The sequence below is a fragment of the Mixophyes fleayi genome, chromosome 3, assembly GCF_038048845.1.
Source record: "Mixophyes fleayi isolate aMixFle1 chromosome 3, aMixFle1.hap1, whole genome shotgun sequence".
NCBI classification, from domain to species: Eukaryota; Metazoa; Chordata; class Amphibia; order Anura; family Limnodynastidae; genus Mixophyes; species Mixophyes fleayi.
In genome coordinates, this window is record NC_134404.1 from 88,970,492 (window position 1) to 88,994,698 (window position 24,207).

Here is a 24,207-nt window from a genome sequence, read left to right on the forward strand (position 1 = left end):
TTTTATGGACTGCTTCACTCTTCCCATTGGCAGGAGCAGTCTTCTGCCCCTCCACAATTGTGTCTATCTTGCTGTAGGCACAACAGCACACATCAAGAAAATGACATCACTAAAAAAGGATTTTGCTTTGCTATTTGAAGATTGGCAAATGAGGCCTGCTGTAGTATTAACATTGTTTCCCCATGAAATGTCATACAGAATCTTGCTGATAAAATGACAGCTACGAACATGTAAACGGGTCAGCGGATGGTTTCTCAACCATTCCACTACGTCTGCCTCTTATGCTAATGAGTAATGCGGGTGTAGTCTTGTTAGCACCACAATACATTGTCACTGCTTTAAAATATATATTGCATAGTTGCTTTGAAAAGAAAACGATTATAAAAATGTCTATTTCCTTCAGAAAGCCTGGTAACAATACTGCTTTATAGACTACAAAAGGACAAAAAATATTACACCTAAGTAAGGACCTTTTAATAGAATGTGCCGTAAAATTGTCTACCAATTCCATTCCAACAAAGCCATTTTTGGGACCATTTTTCAATTCTTCCTCTTCTATACTAGCCCCCAAAGATTCAGTGCTGTATTTATTAAACAGGAATGAGGGGTACTTGGTAAAATGTTACAGATATTAGGGGTACTTGGTAAAATGTTACAGATATTAGGGGTACTTGGTATAAATATTAAAATTATTAGGTCGTCACTAGGTATAAAGGTGGAGAGGGAAATACATCAAGGGAAGGAGTCATAGGTTGCACAAACCCTGGAGATCTCCTTGTTAAGATTCCACTGGTGTACTATGTACACTATACACTATAGCAAACAATCAACTTTTGGCTGAAGAGAAAATTACACGTCCATTTGATAGGTGTCATGTAGTCACTGACATGACGAGAGATTCTGGAATCTTGAAGAAAACAGTTCATGGAAAGGTCAGGTGGAAATTTTCTATATCCAGCTATTCATTGTATGTCTAAACATTCCCATTTCTAGCGGCCCATTATTGTGCAGTGTTTAGCATGTCTTCCACTAGCTATTTGTCTAATGTATCTCTCAGTGAAAACTATTTCCCTGACTGTAGTGCAATCAATGCATCAAGGTGCAATATGACAATACAATGTTTCTCTCTCAATTAACATACATTATGCTCTTCTCCATAGTTAATATATTGTGACTTCTATTAGCAATAAAGTAAAACCAGCGTTTTAGTACTAGATTACCGATAATTTTGGCCAACCTAAAAAAGCAACGTTTTTCCAATGTCTACAAATTGTGAACATAGAACTGTAAGGAAATAGCATAATTTATGCTAACAAGTATCAACACAAAAGGTCTCATTTAGAGTTAAGAGCAAAGAAAAAAAAGGGAGCAAATTTGCTCTCAGATAAACGATGTTGTAATGCAAGGAGTGCAAATGCACTTTTTTTTTGCATACAGAAAAAATACTGGCTGCTTTTGCATGCGGCACACAACTACTTGACAGCTTTATTTTTACACTGCACTTTTAACTTTTGCTTTACTCCTAACACTTAATGTGTTTCCATTGATGCACTGGTTTGGAAATAATTAACATGATTGCCAGCTATGACAATTGCATAGATCAGCATTTATCCTTTAAACAAATGAAACATTCTAGCCTTCCTAGTTATGGGTTAAGGTTGTAATAATACAATATATTGTCCCCATGCTAGCTCCTTGTAACCTTGGACAATCCTACACCTCACAAATCTATTTCCAAGTTGATAGGTGTTACTAAATTATTTGTTTGTGTTATTTTCAAAATACTCTACTTTACACAAAATAACATAACAGTTAACACAAATATCACTTCAGTTGTAGCAATTGGTACATGAAATTTGTCGAAGTCGTATAATTGGATGAAAGAAAGTATATTAATATTGTTTTACCGTGCGATTGCAATCAGTATGCCACGTGTTACGTGTCATGGTGCGATCACGCAATAAAACACGCACGCATACACTTGCACTTTCACATTCATTTATTTATATATTTCATATTCATAATGGTTCCATTCCACAGTCGTTTATGAGCAGTTGGTATTTGGTTTATAGTTTGTTATATGTACAGTTTAGTGATATTTAATGTTCAGGTTACAAGAAATATATCATGTTTAGTATCATTCTAATCCCCAATTTATTCGCAGACATCCGATGCAATCGTCAAACAGAAAGCACATTGCGTATGGAAGTTGTAGATTGTAGGGAATAAATGATTAGAATGATATTGTCTGTGTAGTGTAAATAGACTAGTTTAAACTGGATTCTGGGTGGGAAAATCGGAGTACATCCCCTGAGGAGCTGACCCCCACCTTTGGATATTTTCGTTTTAACTGGCCTATGACATGCATTACACTGGACCCTCCTGAAGCCTGGACCTATAGAAGCAAGCCATATCATCTGTATTGTTTTCACTGTATCACTGAGTGTATATATACAGCTCCCTGGGACCAGCTAAGACAGTCATCACTGACCACAGTCTTCTGGACTGAAGGACTGTCTAGCTGGATCCAGCAGAGAGCGCAGCGTATGTATGTATTTGGTATCGGCTGTATTGCACTTGTTTATGGAACTGTTAAACCTTTTTGCTAAATAAATTGCTTGTGCTTTGGAACCACATAAATCGCTTAGACAATGCTTATTGAAAAAAAATGAAATTACTTTAATAAATTATAATAGGAAAATAAAGACTCAGCACATCTCTGATTTTATTCTAGGCAGCAATTAATCGTAGGGTTTCTTATAAAACATTTTCACACTCTGAAGAGGGGGCTCATGTAGAGATGGTGTAAATAGTGTGTTCAGCGTATTAAACTTTTTTTTTTACTTATGCCCATGCCCATAAACCACTAGACCATATTTAGACAGAGTCACATCTTATGGCTGCTTACAGGGAAGGAGGGGTGTAAAAGGGTGTTGGAGCAAATGCTACTTATGTAGACAAACTCTGACACATATATACCTGTCAAGAGATGGGAAACTTGTGGGTGCTCCATCACTAATGTAAGTTACGAAGTGATAGTGAGGACCATCAGTTTAGATGTGTCTGGCTCAACATACCCATGTAAAATGTATTTTTTTGGAATGTAATTTACATTTTAGATTAGAGGTGTCCAAACTCAGTCCTCAAGGGCTAACCAACGGGTCATGTTTTCTGGATTTCTGGCAGTAGATACAGGTGTGATAATTACTAACCCAGTCAAGTAGATTAACTCACCTGTGCATGAGTAAAGAAATCCTGAAAACATGAACTGGTAGTCCTTGACTGAGTGTGGACACCTCTGTTTTAGACACTATGGGCCTGATTGATTAAGGATCTTAACTTGAGAAACTTCTTATTTCAGTCTCCTGGACAAAACCATGTTACAATGCAAGGGGTGAAAATTAGTATTCTGTTTTGCACATAAGTTAAATACTGACTGTTTTTTCATGTAGCACACAAATACTTGATAGCTTATTTGTAGGGGACTGATCGGAGGGGGAGATAGGTGGTAAAATAATATCTTGTCAAAGTCCTGATGTGGACTTAAATCTGGCTCTGACTGTAAATAAAGCGCTACGGAATTTGCTGGCGCTATATAAATAAATGATGATGATAAATAATAATGTCACATGGAGACAAGAATACTTTTGATAGAATGATTTTACTTTTACCTCATTTATTTCTCCTAGTATGTCAGCTATATATATATATATATATATATATATATATATATATAGCGCTTTATTTACAGTCAGAGCCAGATTTAAGTCCACATCAGGACTTTGACAAGATATTATTTTACCACCTATCTCCCCCTCCGATCAGTCCGTGTCAAAATGACTTTCTCATCCTATTTCGCAGCCAGCACCATTCCACCACATAACTCCATTGTCCCTAACACTATTTCTCCCTCTCCCTCCTCCTATTCAACATTGACACATTATGACACATCTATACCTCAGTACACACAGTCCTCCAGACAGCCAGCAATGAACAAACACATGTTCTCTCACACAACCATAAACACAACTCTGTCCCTCAGCACCCTCATCCAATCCACAGATACCACGTCCGTCACAGATAGAACAAAAATGAATTCCGAGCTGCCGTTTACCCCCCACTGAGCCATTACATTTACAAAGAACTCCCCTCCCCCACAGAGAAATAATAATTTTAATTAGCTGCCTGCATTACCTTATTATGGTCCTAAGTACCACCATTGCCCTCCCGCTCCCTTGACACAGCCAGCAATAAGTAGCAGGATAATGATTCTTTACCTCTATATATTTTGCATAAGGTAGTCAAGTCACAGATAGAACAGGAATGAACTCCCTTCTGCCCCCCAGGCCTCCACAGTCTCACTCGGTCAGACTTTATATTCCCAAAGACAACTCCCATCCCAATATGCTCCAGCAGCTGTGGAACTAAAAGCCTCACACACCTTACATGCTAGAGCTTGTAACTCCACAACAACTGGAGGGCAATAATAACACAGGTCTGCATAATCTGATTAAAAAATATAACTTCCCCCAGCAAATGTTTTAAAAATGTTCTTCCTACTTCAACTCATAAGCAACTCTGTTAATCCTGTACTGCTGGGGCCTAATTGCAGTCAGGTGTGCACTGTACTGTATAAATAATAGTCATCAGCTTCATGAACAGAGCAGAGTGAGACCTAATATACCTCCCATTTGTTCCTGCAATCAGAAAAAAGTCCTGACAATACAGGACAGTCCTCCAAAATTGTGATGGTCTCCCCAGAATCAGACAGATGATAGACTGTACCGCTCTTTTCTACCTGTACATGTCGTGTCTTAAGCTCAGCTGGCGCTTGGCTGGATCCTGGAATGTTGGATCCCTGTTTGGAAAAGGGATAGGTACTTTTCATCTCCTGGAAAGGTGAGCAATGAGAGAACACTCTAGTATCCCCTCCCCCAACAAGCCTCCAACATTATAGCTTTTGATTTACTTTACCAGTTTATCTAATGTGTAGGCCTGTTCTTATGGTGATTCTCAATAGATGTTATAATTTGATATTTTCCCCTAACACTGACTGGAATTCTTCAGATTTTTATTCAAAAATGTACCTTTCTTTTTTGTTATCCCATCTATCCATGTCTAAGATCTTAAAAATATAATATTTTTGTAAAGTTATTACATGCAAACACGTCAAATGCAGGAGAAAAGCCACAAAACGTACTTTATGTACAAAAGTACAACTGTTGTATTAACAGGAAGTAGTAAAGGAGATGACTTTACTTACCCTACAGCAAAGATAAGTTGAAACCCATAGTAACCGTTCAGTTATTGGGGTTTATTTAACCCCTTGAGTGCTAAGGACAAGTGGGACTAGTCCTCTTCATGACCCCCTGAAGTGGTAAGGAAGTCCCGATCATCCTCTGCATTGAAGGGATTTAAGAAAACCCACAGATCATGTCTCACCACTATCTGTGAATTATCTATTGCTGCCAATGGAAAGGAATCTTTCCTCCATTATAAATGTACACGTGCACAATCATCTTCCATGAAAGACTATGGTAAATGCCAAGGATGGGACTGTTTAGAGCCTCTATCCCTTATCTCTGGCACTTTTAAATATGGGTACCCCCTGCTTTCTAAAGCTGGGTACACACTACAGGGTTTGTGTAGAAGAGACAGTGTTGCCTTCTCTTTTTATGCGGTTTTGGGTCTTAACCATAGCGAAAGCTCTGCCCCTTTATGCTAATGTCTTTAGTATATTGTTACATGCCCCTCAAATGTTGCTTCAGTGTGTACGAAATTGAAATCATTGGTCACAACAACATGGCTGTAAAAAGTCGCTAAAGGGACGTCTGCTCTTCCCTTTATCGTCCTAAACAAGGCTAGTGTGTATGCAGTCCATGGACCGAGCGATCAGACCATCGATCGCATGTAAAATCAATCGGCATAAAAAGTTGGTGGAAAATTCTGTAGTGTGTACCCAGCTTAAGAAGGAAGTTCCCTATTTCAATTGATGGTACCCCTGTTTATCTATTGCCTGCTAATTGATTTTGGTTGATTATGAGCAGGCATTAAATAGATATGTGATGAGTTCAAAAGTGCTCAGCAGAGGAGTGAGAAACGCCTGAGTGGCAAAGGGTTAACAATATGGTGCAATTTGCACAAATATCCTGGAACCGAAACCCACCAGTCCAATGTTAGTATAACTTTTGTAAGCACTGCTTAAAAAACAACAGCTTTTTCTTGTAGTACATTTAAGCACATTGCACAACATTCTTAAAATAACCTCTGTTATCTCCATGATGACAATCACAGATACAATTGGAGGTAAAAATTGAATTGGTACAGTTGATCAGTGGAATGAACAGATCGCTAAGGAGATTCCTGGGGGTGGATGACTGCACACACAGACAGTTTTAACTCCCAGATCAATCATTTCTTTGCCACCTTATCAGATCTTGATCGGACAAAGAAATTATTTAGGACCAATGCACACTGTAATTTCTAACCGCTGGTGTAAAAACAAAGTCCAAGCAAAACTGCAATTTGTGTGTGTGTCCGCTCACACCGCCTGTGTGCTAACCATCTTATTAAATAAGGCTTCTTATCACTTATCTATTAATTTCTCTGCATACCCTCAACTGAAGACCTCGCTCCCAGCATGTAGAAGAACACATAATAACTGTGCACATTCACAAATACTTTAATAAATCTTTATCTAAGGATTTCTATATAATCTTAGTCATTTTGTGGGTATGGGTTCATTTCTATAAAAATGACAAATTTTACACATCTCCTATTTACAATTCTCAATGTAAATATGCTTACTTATAAAACAATGAATAAAGACTTAGAGAATATAAGCAAGAGATAAAATAATATTAAATTTAGCATGAATAATGACAACCGTTTCATAGGGAGTGCTCATCTGCCGTTGGTTAACCCCTTGGCAGCAAAGAGGTTTAAAACACTGTTTTTGTCCATTGTGTAGGCCACATGATTATTACACTAGCACTTCCTTGAGCACTAGTGGTGATGATTTCAAATAAATTAAAATTACAATCTATGTTCCAAAGAGGCAAATTCCTTCTGAGTTCTTTGACCAGGTCAGTCTGTGGTGTAAGTATTGTTCATATAAATGATGGGACCAATCAGGAATCAGCTTTCAATGATGTGCTTGGTAACCCTGTGTTTGTTGAACTGATTGATCGAAGGGTACAGGGTTTCTCTGCTGTGGAATGCTTTGCTGGTTCCTCCCGATATGATATCTTTCAGAAAAAAACCAAAACAAGAATCTCAGTCTGACAGCAAGTGATGGGCAGCGACCTTCAAACATAAAAATACATAGCACAGCCTTTTACTGCGGTTCACTTGAAAATTTCACCCTTCACAGACTCTCTTCTGGAAGCTGAGGGGTTGCATTGACCAATTGGGAGTTTCAGGTCACTGCCTGTCTTTATAGAAGTTACAGACAGCCACAAGGGGAAAACAGGATTCAGAGGTTGCAAAATGCTATTTCCCCCAGAGGATAAAGAGGAAACACTTGTTGCTAAATGGCCTTTCATTTGTATCTAAATAAGGAAAATTAGAACATATTATATATCCATGCGTTCAAATTGCACTAGATTTCCTTGAAAAACACAGCACCGGTGTTCTTGTCTGCACTTAGTTATAACAATGCGCTGTTACTTACATGACACAAGATGAGCCATGAGGATGAATAAAGACAGGTGAATAAGGATCAGCATGCACAAGTCATGTATAGAAAGACAAGTAAAGGACATACCGATATTCCCTAAAGTACTCAGTGAAATGTTAGACAAAGAGGTAGAGAAGCGGAACAGGCAAGGGTCACATGACAGCTGAGAGGGGAGAGAGAGAATGAATTAAAACAAGACTGGGATGAGGATATATATACATGTTAAAAAGTAACAAAGTCGAATATATTTGAAAAGCAAGTATGAGATGCTGGATAGAAGAAAAGATCCTTTGAGACACATAGATTTAATCCATGATATAAACTTCACTGCATGGGTATTGGGTAGACCTGAATTACATGGTTTAATGTTAATGATTTTCAGGTGAATGATTTTATGAAACTGGAATAATGGAGAGTTGATGGAATGAATGAAGGACGGGTCAAAGGGACATCTCTATTTCTGTGCCAGTGTTCTTGATTTTATTAAAGTACTGTGTACACTGACCGCACTGTACATACATCAACAGTGGGATATATTATATACCCATTCAAATTGTAAGCATTTCAGGCGAGGATCTTCTATGCTAATGTGTTTCCTCATATTGTACTGGTTACGTCCGATAACGTATTGTTTTTCTAATGCAGTACAGTACTGCGTACACTGAGAGGCACTAAAAAAACACATTTATAAAAATAGACAAGTGAAATTTTTGCAAGGTTAAAACCAGGGTTGGTAAAGCCTCCACAATGAGTTAGTCTTGTAGGTATAAGGATGTTGAAAAGAGCTAAATACAGAGGTAAAAATATTACCTAATTTGGTAGTTATATCTAAATAGGCCTTGTAATTCTCAGAAACCATATCACTACTACAGTTTTGGAGTAATATGTGAAATAGATGTAAGCCACTATGTTACTTTTTCTAATAGCATTAAACAACAAATGAAACTGAAAGATTGTGCCCCATATTGTGCAGTGCTTTCCATTCCTACCCCTTCCAGAGAGCCGGAGTCCCGCACCACACAATGGTAAAATGTCCTTCTCTCATATATCTGTGCATATGGGTTCATACACACTGAGGCAACAACGCTCTCCATTATCCGCCGAGTTCACTCTTGACAATCGTCGCCATAGCACAGTGATGGCTAGACCACCTTCCTTGTTATAATGTCACTGTTTATCCCAGCTGGCTGGCTTGATTTTTAATAATCAGCAAACATGTCATAGTGCAGAGCTGGACCAGATCTCCTGGGCACTTCTGAGCTCCACTATTTCATTTCACTGCCAGTTTTAATCTCACTCTCACTTAAAGCTGTTGGTCTATAGATTTCACTGTGAATTTGTGTTATATTAGATTCAACAGCTAATCATATTTAATATGGTTGAGAATAACCAGGTGGGACACAACAGCAACAAAGACAAAGGGCTTTTGGCTCTAGTGTGGTGTTACTGAGGCTGCCTACTGACAAACACAAGCTCACCGGTTCATTCATGACTTCGGAGAGTTCAGCGAGAATGTCCCTATAATGGGATTTCATCTCTTCTTGGTACTCCAACTGATCTTCTTTTATGAGACGCTCATTTACTTCCAGAGCCAGACCACACGTGTCTGCAAATTGTCTGCAACAGATAAAAACATAAACCATTCACAGATATGGCGAAACCAGGTAACGAGAACCGGGCTGCTTTTACACTGCAGGTTTTCCAAGGCAAATGTCATTGTCTCTGTTGACCATTTCCCAAGTGGATTTGGTAAACAACAAGAGCTAGAAGAATTGTAAAGGAAATGGGCGTAATGTCGCAGTGGGTGTATTTATCAATATAATAGTTTAGAAAAATATACAGATTCAGTAAACTAGTAATCAAATGGGGCGTCAATGCTACAACATTCACACACTAATAGTTTACTAAAGGAAAAATAACCAGCACACCGTGACCCATGGTCGCTTGTAATTAACAGATGCCATTGATGGTGGCAGGGACAATATAGGTAAAGATTTTTAGCATGGAAGAAGTAAGATTAAATCCCTGTTGGTGAGTAGTTATGGTAACTCTGTTCTATGCTGGACAGTTGGGTCTGCACTGCCCACTTATCACTATGATTAAGTTACTAAAGTTCTTATTTGATTTTCAAACCTCCGGTACTATGGTTACCTTTCCTTTTCACTGCTATGGGTCATCAATGTTTTATGTTTGGGTACATTTTTTTCCAAACTTTGTTTCTGGGTATAGGACAAGAAAGTACATTTGTAAGCAATGTTACCTGAAGATTTCTTTTAGGTGCTTCACTTGACTTTCTGGGTAATTGTTTGCATTTGTCTCTGTTAAAAATGCTCTGGCATATGCCATAGGTCCGGCATTTACCTGAAATAAAGTAAATTGTATCCCAGTAAAGAAAGGTTAATATATAAAGCAAAACAAACAAAAACAGAATCATGCATTTTGGATTGGAAGTGCTGCACAGAATAATTACTTTTATATCATTCGGGCAAGTATGAAATGTCAGTATTTGTTTGAATGTAATCTTTTCAATATATCTGCAACAACAAATTATTTTAATGCTCGTCAGGTATTAAAATCTTTCAGAGATAGGGAAGGGAAAAAAACATGACATATCTGTAGGAATAGTGTAGCAAAAATGTGTTTTTTATTATTATTATTATTACAATATGTGGTTTATTTGAGTCAGATCTATTAGAAGGAAAATATGAAAATGAACTGAGCACCAGTCAATCCATGTGAGTAAATCTGCAGACGGGGAGAGAGATGAGATGTTTATGATAACATATCAGTAAATTTAGCCCCAAGAGGTTATGTGAAATAATTTGAAATAAAAGCTAAGGGTCGTATTGCCTGGCTGTGATCTGTATCTTCTATCATGTAATCCAAACACATACAGGCAGGTTACTGTTAGTGTGTGTTTATATTGTAGAGAATTTAGACTGCAAGATCAACTGTGGCAAAGACTGATGTGAATAATTAAGCATTCTCCGCAAGGCTCTACGTGATATGTTGGGACTATATAAATAAAGCTTAATAATTTCAAATGATTTGTAAAAATTTGTTGGTAGTAGTTTGCTGTGCTGTTACAGTTTTGCAGAGGCACCTCTTTAGGGTTTTATACCAATCTGCAAACCAAGGTGCCCTCCTAGTTTATGGAGGTATCTTCTGAAAGTGCTGGGTAAGATTGCACTTTGATGTGCACCGGATGCACAATTCTGGCACAACTGTGCAAAACCAAAGCATTTTGTGCTGTACATTCAGTGCACTTCTAAAACAGACTGAACATAATTGTTACACAATTAGCATTGAGATCACTGCTTCCTATGAAGTAATGTATAGTCCAGTACAATGGGCAGTTCTGTGTACTGTGTATGCATAATTTTTATGTGTAGTTCATTATACCTTATAGAGGTCCTCATGTGCGCTGGTCTAGGTCACAGTGAAGTAGACATGTTGATGCAAGTAAAGGGACTGGGAGGTCAGGGATACCATGTCATGTGACCTGCTATTTGCCTGCATTACAGAGTTCTACCTGGTACTCCGGCATTCCTTACGGTCAGCACGTCTCCAGTAAGTAAAGCTCACCTTGACACTAACACTCCCTTGAAGTTTTAGCTGTAGTCTTATCATATCCACATCATCCATTGTGCAAAGGTGCTGCAGCTCCTGAACCTTCTTAGACATTTCATCTATGGCCACTTCAATGGGATTCAGTTCTGTGCTTGTTTGACCTACAACTTGTATCCTTTTCTTCACATATGGGAATGAATGACTGGCTGCATGGAAATCAGAGCAGCGAGTGAGGTGATAGCAGGGGCAAGAAGAAGGAATGTTAAATCATGTTCATATACTCTACCCAACCCTGTCAAACAGTTAAAGGAGAACTAAAAATATAAAAAAATAAAGAGAATTATATATATATATATATATTACATACAGAGCAATGTATGTGGCAGTGTGAGCAGCTCTATAGATCATTTAGAGCAGAGTTTCTCAACATCTTTCCTGTTTTCATCTGCATATGTTTACCAAAGACACATTTTCTGTATAACATGTAGTTTTGTACCATTGTATTATTTACAAATATGGGAAGTATAGCTTTCAGTTAATTTAACAGATTCAACTAACCCTTCATTTACACATGGTAGCAAACACTATTCTTTTTTATTATGATCATGAAGCAGTGCTGTGATTGGTTAGTCAGAAGAAGTGTGAGAACCTTGTCTCAGGTGGCATTGCTGCCCATCAACATTTCCAGACACTTGTGGAGACCCTGATACTCTGCAGTGTTCTTATTTGAAAGACTTTACCTTCTGCAGCTTAGCTCAGTGTGGCAGGCAAAGCATGAGGTCAGGCCTGGCCAACTGGTGGCTCTCCAGGTGTTATGCAACTACAAGTCCCAGCATACCTTGGCAGCTATCGGCTGGCTCTCTGCTGGCAAAGCATGCTGGGGCTTGTAGTTTCACAATACCTGGAGATGCACAGATTGGTCAGGTCTGAACTCCGTTCTAGTTGTTTTACACATCTGGAGAGTGGCTGTAACTGGAGTGGTTTTATTGTACACCTGGGAGATGGTGAGCAGGGCCTTATAGGTGTGCATGGGACTGACAGCAGAATATTCATTGAGGCTGCCCCTGGGTGCTGATTTAATACAAATGTGTTACACAATAGTCAATATAGCTTGTTTTAACAATTGTTATGTCTTTTAAGATTAAATATATATTTATTCTGGTATAATATGCTACGTCTGATACAAGTCATGAGATTCAATATAAACTATTTTATTCCCATTTTATTACTATGAAATAGCCATCTCTTGGTTGATTTGGTGTTACTTGTGCTATTGTAAGCAATATACCTATATGTCAAGGTATCTTTGTGGAGAAAACTAATAATCTTCCATTAAAAGGTAATTGCACACTCTGAAACACAGGCACTATCAAGTTGGAGCAAGTTGATAGGTTGATACGATCAGTTCCTATACAGAAAAAATACTGGATATACATACACACATATACATAGTGATAGAGTAAGCAACTACTTTGGTTACTGTCTTCCTGTTTATGTCATCAGCAGTATAATTGTTAGCAAAGAAATATAAAGTGTAAATCCATATTTAGTGAATAATATCTATGTTAGCTGCCCTTTGATACAACAGTAGATCTGCTGCGTAGACACAATTGTTTTCAATCCACATATCTGAACTTATCTGTTGTTGTATCCAAGGGCAACGTAAAGGAACAAGTCTGCCTGGAAGTTAGAGTTATCAGAAGGTGGAGAGAAGCAGTGAAACATGGCCACCTACTGGTCAGCACTGTACGCCTCTTGCATTGCTCCTCTACTCCACCATGCTTCTTCCCTGATAATGTGAATGGTGTTTCGAATACGAATCTGCTGATATTGTGATGCTTCTCGAAGTCTGTTTTTCTGTCTTCCAGCTCTTTCTCATCAAAATAAGGTGTGACATATGTAACTTGAAAATAAGCAAATTTGGTATCTAGGTCTTTGGGATTCACCTGCATAAACATTAAATAGGAAATATAAAATGCACATAACCTTAAACATATAAAATGCAGTACTGTGAGGTATATAATGCTATTCAGTAATGTAGATACTGTGAGTGAGAGACTTGATACATTATTTTATAGTCTGGTTAAATGATAATTCCTTACATAAAACTAAACCGAACATTGTCACAAACCCTTTCTTTTCTATAGAAAAGAGTCTACACTCGGGGGTACATATATCACACCTTCTTAAAAGGAAAAGTGGAGATGTTGCCCATAGCGACCAATCAGAATCTAGCTATCATTTTCTAGCATGTACTAGATAAATGATAGCTAGAATCTGATTGGTTGCTATGGACAACACTTCCACTTTTCCATTTTAGAATGTTTGATAAATCTACCTCTAGGAATCATGGTAGGAAGGCCATTAACATGTCTTCAATGTGATAAATAATGAATCTCTTTCTCTGCCGCTATAATGCACCCTAGAGACAAATGCATGACACAAAATGTAGAAAGCTCCAGGACAATATTTAGCTAAAGTCTTACACATTACAGAGGAAGCAATGGGCTTGTGCAGGCCAACATTTGAGAACCTGGCAATGTAACCATCAAGATGATTCTGTCTACCTGAGTTACATCCAAAACGATCCAATACAATTTAGACAACAGAATCTTTGGTGGGTATCTGGGGTCAAAACATTCTGATGTCAACCACATTTGGATGACAACTACTATATTTGCAAACCACATAATAAATATATATATATATATATATATATATATATATATATATATATATATATATACACACACATTTACTTCATTCATTGTGAACAGGAGAACACACCTTGTTGGAATCTTGAATAATCTTGACATTCTCTGCTCCAAATTTATCTGTATACAGCTTGAGCAGCCTCTGTGATATTTCCGACAGCCCCGTTAATTTGGGTTCTTTGTAGATATACTCCTTTCCTTCCTCCTCTTCAAAGAATCCCTGAAAGAAAGAAAGAGGATCAACAAATTTTAGTTTACAGGGAAATACTTAGGGATTCATTCCCCAAAGCTGCACCATCCACTGTTAGTCATTTCAATGAGTTTATCACACATCCTACAGCTAATACACAGTAAGCAAAGCCTTTGATGCATTATAAATAGAATTATTAATGGATGACGAGAATTTGTGTATAGGCTGAATACAGACGTAAATGGTATCATTGCGTTTTTGCAAACAGGCAGATGATTTAGTAGCACTTTAGTTCTTAGCACAGTAAATTCTTAGAGAGGTTTCATGCAGTTAAAGTGAAGTGAGACCACCAATGCAGATCCCTGTCTGTCCTAGGTTTATATGTGATAGGTGAACCCTCATACATAACATGGCTTTCCAAATGGTGGCCTGCAGGCCACTTGCGGCACTCCAACACGTTTCTTTGCCATAAACTCTGTTGGATAAAATGATTTCAACACAGTTTGGCCCGCAACCACAGAGATATACAAGTAATAAGAAAATGCACTATTTCTCATGAAAATACATAGGCAGCACTGATCTATACCAAGAAAGTAAAACTGTAGTTGGATTGAACCCTGTTGTCCTGTCCCTTAGTAATCATTTCTGTTTTGTTGTAGTTTTACTTTAGACATGGATTAAACTAGAGTACTTAAAGGATGACATCGTATAAAAGCGGATGTGAAACAATACTGAAGGCACAGTTAGGGACGCAAAACTGTATGTGACAGCCCACAGGTGTACAACATGCAGAAGACCAGGGAGTGGAGGGACAAATGTAGCTCATATCACTCTGACTCTGCGTGCCAGGCTTAAAGGATGAGAGGAAAGATTTATCAACACTGCAGATTAGGTAGGGACATATTATTGGAAACACTTGGTTAGTCTATTACATTCCTTTGACTTTGCTGTGATTTATGTAAGGTTGGTGCAATGCACAGTGTAGAACAGGCTTCCAGAGAAACATCGACCTGCAGTGTGGGATCCACACAGTGTAAAGCTTGGAGAAAGAAATTTTGGCGTTTTCATCTTACTGATCATAGACAACTGTGTGCTTCCTAGAGCAATGCTTTAGGAACAGTAACAACCGATCTTCCAATAATATGTATAGGAGTTGATAAAAACAAACACTGGGCAAGGACAACAAATAATTACGTTTTCTTGTGAACAGACCAATTTTCACATTTATGTGATGCATTTGATGCACTAGGAATAACTTTTTATATCTTATAACAACCACCAGTTATTGTCATTTAGTGATTCTTATTACTTCCATGCTAGAAGAATTAATGCAGGGATGAATGGCTGGGTCTTGAAGCTATAGAATCAGTTAATTTAAAAAATCCTAACAACTTTAGACCAGCAGAAGGTTAACATATTATAACTCCCCATACACATAAATTTAAAATAATTGTATTTTTTAGTTAATCCATGAAATGTATTCAAAAGTGATTTTATAATGTACAGTAAATCTGATCTTTAAAAAAATTATTGTACATTTGATTCTTTTAAAAAGATAGCAAGAATCAATCTGTGGAAGACACTAGAACAAAAGAGATAGTGAGTATTGGTACTTAACTTGGTGCAAAGGCTGGGACCGAGATATAAAGGTGATATGTCAGGTACTATTATGTAATTACCCATAATCACTCTGTTTAATTGACATATAGAAAGGTCACCATAAATGTCTTGTACTGATATGCCTGGATCGCCCGCCCAGCGCACTTTTAGCTGTGAAAATCTGAAGAGGTGCATTGTGCAAAAGTGTAAATGCTACACAAAGTCCAACCTCTTATCACTTTAATACCACCTCTATCATTAAAATTAACTTTTATACTTTTCTCTTAAAATACTGCTTGGCTTAATCTACTTAATAAGCTACGTGAGTGAGAGGACATCAAAACTGTCTTTATTATTTTATGTGTGTGAAGCCTTTTATTACATTGTACAAATTCAATAGATGAAACACTATTAGTGCTCCAAAAGAAGCAGCCAATCACATTGTAATTTGGTGATACACACCCTAAACAATCAAAATGAGTAAAAGAGTTTTGGACAGAATTGATACAGCGCCAATATTGCCAGAAGTACTTCAAATATTATCTCTATGATGGATTTTAGAGGTTCAAAAGCCAAAGAGCAAAGGCTCTTGTAGAATGCAAACTTGCTAAAATTATCTTTTCATATCGGTCTTATAATATTTTACAAGTGTAAGGTGTCAAATCCACACGTAATTTTCTCATACACACTTACTAGAAGCTGTCTTGAGAAGTGCCCATAGTGATTTCTTTAAAAGAAATATATAAGATGTATTATGCCTCAGGAATATATTTACATTTTGTACCCAAAAATTTAAATAAAGTACAAAATTCTAGCGTAATATTGCTTTTTCCCATAAAATATTTTATGATTTGACACCTTAAACTTGTAAAATATTTTAAGACTGATATGAAAAGATAGGTCTAGCAAGTTTGCATTCTACAAGAGCCTTCGCTCTTTGGATTTTTAACCTCTTACATCCATCATAGAGAAAATATTTGAAGTACTTCTGGCAATATTGCACTATGTTTTGTTTTTTCTCTTTTTTCATATGCATGTGGGAATTATGAATCTATGATTGGAGATTCTGGTATATGTTGTTTATGAATGAAGATTTCAACATACATCACAAACTTGAACACTTTTTTCGAAGGTCAAATATCACTTTTATTACATTGCTTGCAGTGCACCTAGAAATCCACTTCTCCACCGAAGAGCAAAATTAAAGTAAAATAATTGCTGAGACCAGAACGTGTGCAATTCGTGTATATATGCACCTCACAAATGGACATGTCCAACTCAAAATGAAGCCCGTAAGGCTTCTATAAATAACCAAGGGGCAAGAAAATTGTGCCGGCATTTGCTAAAATTACACATCCCTTTTTTTAAGCTGGTTCCTAATCCTTGAAGGAAATCTCGGTTCAGGGGCAACGCTGATTTTGCACTGATCAGCAGACATTCTGCACTTTGTAAACAACCTCTACAGTGTTTATATAGCAATGAACAGCTGGTACATAAACAACCATCTGAAATAACTAGACTATCAAACAGTGCCATCTAATGGTCCTAATACTCATAACATCTGAATGCAAACATCAACAATGTGTTTTTCTCTTTAAAAAAAGGTGATGTTCCCTAAGGTTAAATTGTTGAGCAAATGGGAGTTTATTAAAGAATAATTTTTAGAAAAATATCCTACTTTGAAAGAAGAGAAAGAATATTAATAATAACAACAATATGACTATTAATATTAACAGGTTACTTTACATGATTAGGGAGACAGATCAGGAATAGCAGTGCCTTCATTTGGAGGAATAATGGGAAACCTGTGATCACTGGTGGTCACTTACTACTAGGTAAGTAACTGTAGTCATTCACCACTCCGCAATGATATCCCCTGTATGCTAGAATAATTGGCATTGAGTGTTTGGGGTGGGGGGTGGAGGAAGCAGAACAGTAGCTCCAGCATATCAAATACAATGGAGCAGGTATGAAAGATTTCACAAGACTTGTATCCAATTGGTTGGACACACTAGCCAATCACTCCCACTCCCCACTGTGAGCTTTTTACCTTGCCCTACTTTGCCTTCGCTCCCTGCAGGAAAGTCAGCTCTCCATCACTCTGAGTCCAGTCCTCTCTGTGAGCTCTGTACCTCACTCTATTTTTGCATTAATTTCCAGAACAAAACTTAGGTTCTCCTGGCTTCATCTCTGACCCCTTCAGAACAGTTGTTTTGTTTTACCTCTCAGTGTTTTGCATTAAATCCCTGCTCATAAATCTGATCTCTCCAATGGGGCATATGACTGGGCATTACTATCAAATCCCCCCAAGTGGCAGAAAGGCTAGAATTACCCAGACATGGGGCTACTGGTGCATAATATGGAGGCTATATATCTACATTATACTGGGCCTGTTATAGATTTATAATATTTATTGAGGTTGTATGATATGACTAAAATATAGTGCTCTTTGTAGACAGTATAATATCTCATTTCTATACTGGGGACCTACTGGTCCAGTTGTCACTGTGTGTAGAAGTAGCATATGTCCTAAGATCATTAGGTCTGATGGAGACAAAAGCGAAGAGTGACTAGCAACTGTAATATGCGCTGCGGAATCAGTGGCGCTATATAAATAATATATAATATAATAATATATGGTGATGAATATGACTGTTCATGTATTGTCTACTCTCAGTCTATGAAAACATTGATAAAGATATATAACTAAAATCAAAGTCTGTCATAAATGCTGGGATGTGAACAGACACAAATGAACACAGCACTCGCACATTTCACCAAAGTGACAAATGAACATCATAGCTGGTATTAATAAATTAGATATAAGACATAATGGATAATAGCTGTCGTTGTCTGTGTAAGTGGTAAAGAAAGACAAGCAGAAATGAGGCACTTACCACAGCCTTCAATAGGATCGGACGGAAAAAAAGAGTAAATGCAGCATTAACTTTGAGTCAGAATATTTGAGCGATTTCATAAGTCATTGCAGTTTGTGTAATTCCCAGTTCAGAATACAGGAACCCCTAGCAGGCCAGAAACCATCACACTCAGGCTGAGCCGCTGATTGACTCAAACTTGGCATGAGACATCCTTAAAGACTGATACAGGGAACCAGTCATGTCTGAAAACATTTGTGCTCTACCTTTCAGGGGATTAAGTATGCCACATTTCATTTGTTCTCAACAAGCCAGATATTTCCTTTCTGCAAATGAGCTAGAGCAGAAAATCTATTTTATCTTCAGCTTTATTAAGTGTTTTGGGAAAGTGCCTATATTTACCTTCCAGCAGCAGAATGCTTAGGTGTCTGGGCTTTAATAGTGCTTTACTTTATCACCACCTTATTATGTATACTACAAAATGATGGTCAAGAAATGTACTATATATATTAGCATAAAGGTTCTTAGACCTAGGACAGCAGATATACACAGATTTATGTAACTTTTATTTTATTTTTTCCATGTGCTCTATTCCATGTTTTTGATATGATAAATAGTGTGTGACATGTAACATCTAGTATAGGTCATTTTAGCAATGAGGAATTACAGCTGTTTGATTGGTAGGAAATTTCCTAAGTTGGAGTTTTCATATTACAAAACACCCACAAAAGGCTGCTGCATCCATATACAGCCAACACAGGGAGCTACAAAGGTAAAGCTTTATTCCAGTGTTTATTTATTAAAGGGTTATTCCCCTTTTAGAGAACCCCTTCTTAATATTACACCCCTTCCCCTTCGTATAGCAGCTCACAGCTTTGGAGGACTCAGTCCGCCCCCACCCCCCTCCCCCTACCTCTTCAATACCGCTCTGTTAATAGAGGTCTAGTAAAGAGTATGGGTGACTTGTAGTAACCAATGGAAAATGAGCAAGTTATACATTTAGATAACAGAGGGATTCTCTCTGTGTGTCAGCAGATGTACTAATAAGTGGATAACCTTTTTAAATAATTGCAGTCTTATTCATGCAGTCTCATACACTGTAAATTCTGTGTTTAGATTGTATTTACAATGTCTCAGGTGAGCACAAACTACATCCCAGTGACAACATTAGCTAACCAGTGGTAAGGATATGGACACAGTATAATGCAGTGATGGGCAACAGACAGCCCAAGGCCGCATGCAGCCCACCAAGTCTTCACTTGCAGCCCCCAGGTCCTTCCTGCTATATTGTCCCATTTGTTTGGTATAGCTGGTAACACTTGTTTAAAATACCTGCTGTTATGTTTTTACAGACCGTTGTCTCTGTGATTACATGTTTTAACTTATTACTGAGAATAAGGGTAACGTGATGCCCTTTTGAATGTTAGAGGGCCGCACCATGTGCCCCAAAGTATATCAGGTTGCCCATCAATGAATACAAATTAGAACCTGTCACAGGGCTTTCCCACAATTCATGTGCTTCTGGGGTTATAATGAGAATACAATACATACTAACTCCAGAAAGTATTGTTAACAGATTTATTTGCAATTTAAAACTTTGCACAACCTGGAGGCAAGTTACTCTCTGTTCTGTAGAGACATCTTGCAAGTATGGCAGAGAGGATATGCATCTTGGATCAGTGGTCAGTAAATGTCACTATTTCAGGGACCTCAAATTTAGGGCCATATATTAGATTTACAGAAAATAGAATTGATTTAAAGTTCATATTCCAAATAAACCACCTAAACTATAGCATTATGTATTATGGTTCACATTATAACACCAAATTTTTAGTTGGCATCTCCAAGATCATAAGGGTGTAAAAAGACACTGGCATCCCATCGTCAGGTGTGTGATTCAGATAAAGTACCCCTAGCATAGAAGGCTTGGGGTAAATCGCATGAGGGATGCATGTAGCCAGAGGTTGAGAAACAATTGATTCCCAGTGGTCATGTGACCTCAAACCCCGACAATGGCTACAGAAACCGTAAAATAAAGACTACTGTATGTATTGTTCTCATGTATACTATATTTGTTACACAAGTGGCATGTTACTAACAGATATCAAACGTACATCATTTTAACCAGCTGTTTATTTTAAAAATGGATATTCTAATTTCTCTACAAAATTTGCTTAAGTTTCTGCATTGAATATGCTGAAATAAATATTCATTTGATCCTTTAACAAAAACAAGTGATGTTTTATGTATAATGAGAAATAAATAATGCAAGGAGTGTAAAAAATGTATGGGCTGCCAGCCACATTCATTTCCCATAAATATTATATAGTAACATACTAAGTGTCAGTATATATTTGTGAAAGCATGGAGGAGTAGAACATATTTGGGCTGTGGCCCAGAAACTATTATACAGTTGTCTGGCTCTAGCAGGAATATTGGTGACTTGATAGGTTACCATCTTTTTCCCATGACAAATCATTTCATTGATCAAACAAATTTAAGGTCAACTACAATTGAACGCAGCAATTTGTTCACTGAATCGCAGCCTTATAATATACATTCAAACTGTAATTTCAACTTACCTGGCCATAGAAGGCAACTCTATAATAACGGCCAAATAATCTTTTCTCTGTATTTACAACTTCAGCGATTTTTAGGTAGCTTCGGTGAATACGGTAATACAACTCTGACAGCCTCTACAAATAAGTGGACATAAAGTTAAAAAAAAGTATATATATTATTACATGCATTTTCATTATTATTCATGTCTAAATCTGCATGACATTTATGCCACTGTTTAAAGATATTTCACAGTAAAATTGAATGTGCTAATAAAGCAGGAAACTTCATGTTATTATTACAAGTTACATTTGTTCTATACATTGCCTATTATATCTTTCATATTATGTTTTTTTATTTTCATTGTATTATTGCATTAATGTTCTGTTGCCTGTGCCATTTTGGAATTTTACGTTTTCTGTATTATGCTCAATTTTCCCACTTTATGCCACTGCCCAAGGCCATTTACAGATATGAAAACATCCCATGCATCATGCAAAATCAGTTTAGATCCTACTGTGCCCCTCGATTTGTGCAAGCGTGCCAGGATTTCTGCCAATGCACCCAAGGTTTGGGGAAATATGGCGTATGCGGAAGAGATTTAGACGCCGAAAGGGAGTAGTTGGGTAGAATGAGGGCATTTCTACCAATAGTATGGGGTCGGCGCACTGCCTAGTTGTGAGAATCAGTGCACGAATGTGGTGTGAGATTATTGAAATGAGATAAAGGGGTGGAAGAGGCACATTTTCAGGGCATGTCCTGATGCGCGACCATTTTCACTCCGCAAAAAAGCCTCACACACAAAAGTACCACAATCCTGATGTCACAAAGCTCTTATGATTAATTCAAACCATAGACGAGACTAAACCAAACACTATTTTAGGAGAAATTTTTTTTACGTTTATTTTAATTAAAGGGCTGGTACTAAAGTGATAAGAGGGTGGACTCTGGCTTACATTTTTGCACAGTATGCCTCTTGTGTATTAAGTAAATGAGGCCCATTGGCAGAAAGTAAAGATGTTTAATAATAGAAATGCACAGATCTGATTGACTTTTTGTGATGTGTAACTAGATAATGAAAGCAAAGAAAAGTCTGATTAGTATACAGAGCCCCTTACACCCACCTCTACACCGAGACTCCTGGAGGCCAATCGTTAAAGGTTGGCAACTATGATTTTAGTTGTCCCACTAAGCACTGCCACCTTTCTGCAGAAGTTCCAAATCACTGAATTCTACATGTTAGCAGCATCTATTAATGTCTTCACTTCAAACTCCTGGTCATGTATGTATGTCCTGTACATTGCAACCAACCCAATCAGCTGCTACATACAATGCATATCCCATCCAAGCTGCTTAAACAGCTAGGACAGATTTATTATGCCCCACCTACTCTATCCTCTGTCTGCTGTCAGATGTCCACAGGACTACATGTGAGGAATGTCGGTTAATTAGCAACTATTGTCAGATTACCTTTTAAAATGGGAAATCATTTGAAAATCAAGATACTCATAGTTTAAAAAAAAAAAGAAAAAAGAAAATATTAACATAGTGGCAAAATGCTGAGCTTTGTTCTATATTATAACTGAATCACTGAACGCCAGCGTTGCTCTGCTTCGGCTTATGTAGGTCATACTCTAAACCTAGTTGACGTGGTTATGAAGCATCAAACAATCTTTCAGAAATAGAACAGCAAATTACTTTGAAGTCCCGCTGCTTCTCAAACACAGCAATGACTGGCTTGCTGACATCAGCAATCAGCTCATATCTTTCCGATTTCCAGAGGTAGTCAACACACAGATCCAGCTGTTCTACCAGAGTTGTCTGCAATGACACAAAGGCATATATAATGCATTACATGGTGGTATAAAAGTATTAGTGATTTGCAGCACTAGAGACTTGGGATCAAACCTGATCATGGCGCTATCTGCTTGGAGTTTGCACATTCTCGCCATATCCATGTGGATAACTAGTGTCTAACTAAATTGGCTCTAATGTATGTATATTTGTGTGCCTGTAGGGAAAATTCTACGCTCTTCTGGGAACTCATAAAGATTCTTTCTACAGCTCTGTGCAAAAATGTGTTGTATTATAAATAGTGTTATATATTATATAAAAACCGAGTAATACTACAGATGTCAGCAATCAAGGCTATGAACAGTCAACATATCTGCATATCTAACAATAGGTAGCTGTGTGTATAGAGATACTTACACTACTGAAGGAGGCCACATTTAGATCTATGAGTGGGTTGCCAGATTCAACCGGCCTACACTCACACTCCATTAGTGACGCCTACACTCACACTCCATTAGTGAGGACAGCTGATGACTACACATACATATCTGTGGACACACAGATGGATTTTAGTTTCTCTTGGCCACCTAGTTTGGCCAAATTGATGTGTAACCAACTTTACTGTGTACGACTGGGCTGATTGTTGTGAATGTATGTGTGTGAGGGTTGTTGGCCTTCGATGCTTTGAGATGTAGATAGTAAATGAGGGATTTCTAATCGAAAATATTTGTAGTGTAGAGAGAGACTTCTGGACCTCCCTACACTGTCTGACCAAGCTGTCCTCTAATCTTCATTCTATTGCTCTAGTAAAAGTCACCTTTTCACTGCAGCTTATCCTACCCCACCTGGCACTACCCCCTCTGGGTGTTCCACCAGTCAGAGCTGAATTAGGGCACCATGGGACCATAAGCAAGACACTGGTTTGAGGTCCATCCTCCTCAGATTGGCCCTTGAATACCTTGCCGCCCATGACATACCACCATTCCACCAAACCAGGCATGCTGGGGCTTTAGATTTACAACAGCTGGAGCCTGCTGTAGGCAATGGAAGGAGAATTATCTTTGTGGATATTAAGATAGCACATTTCCCCCCTGCCTGTGTAGTAACACTTTCCTCCACCCACCCCTCCCATACAACACATTCCACCCCTAATCACTATAGTAACACATCACACCCCATCACCTCTGTCATAGCCTATCTCCCCATGACCTCTGCAGTGTCCCATTT

At 37.8% G+C, this 24,207-nt stretch overlaps 1 protein-coding gene across 5 annotated transcripts in view; it reads right to left on the reverse strand.

Annotated features, from left to right (window-relative positions):
• Positions 1–6,666: 6,666 nt before the first annotated feature.
• The window catches only part of DOCK10 (dedicator of cytokinesis 10), a 256,655-nt gene continuing 239,114 nt past the window's right edge, over positions 6,667–24,207 (reverse strand). For all 5 annotated transcript variants that reach the window (XM_075201945.1, XM_075201943.1, XM_075201947.1 and 2 more), the window contains 8 exons: positions 22,885–23,007; positions 21,210–21,323; positions 14,036–14,182; positions 12,984–13,194; positions 11,264–11,454; positions 9,939–10,039; positions 9,157–9,295; positions 6,667–7,247 (listed from right to left, as the gene is read on the reverse strand). In XM_075201945.1, coding sequence (XP_075058046.1) covers positions 7,131–7,247; positions 9,157–9,295; positions 9,939–10,039; positions 11,264–11,454; positions 12,984–13,194; positions 14,036–14,182; positions 21,210–21,323; positions 22,885–23,007 — 1,143 coding nt within the window. In that variant the 3' untranslated portion in view covers positions 6,667–7,130. The remainder of the gene's footprint in view (positions 7,248–9,156; positions 9,296–9,938; positions 10,040–11,263; positions 11,455–12,983; positions 13,195–14,035; positions 14,183–21,209; positions 21,324–22,884; positions 23,008–24,207) is intronic.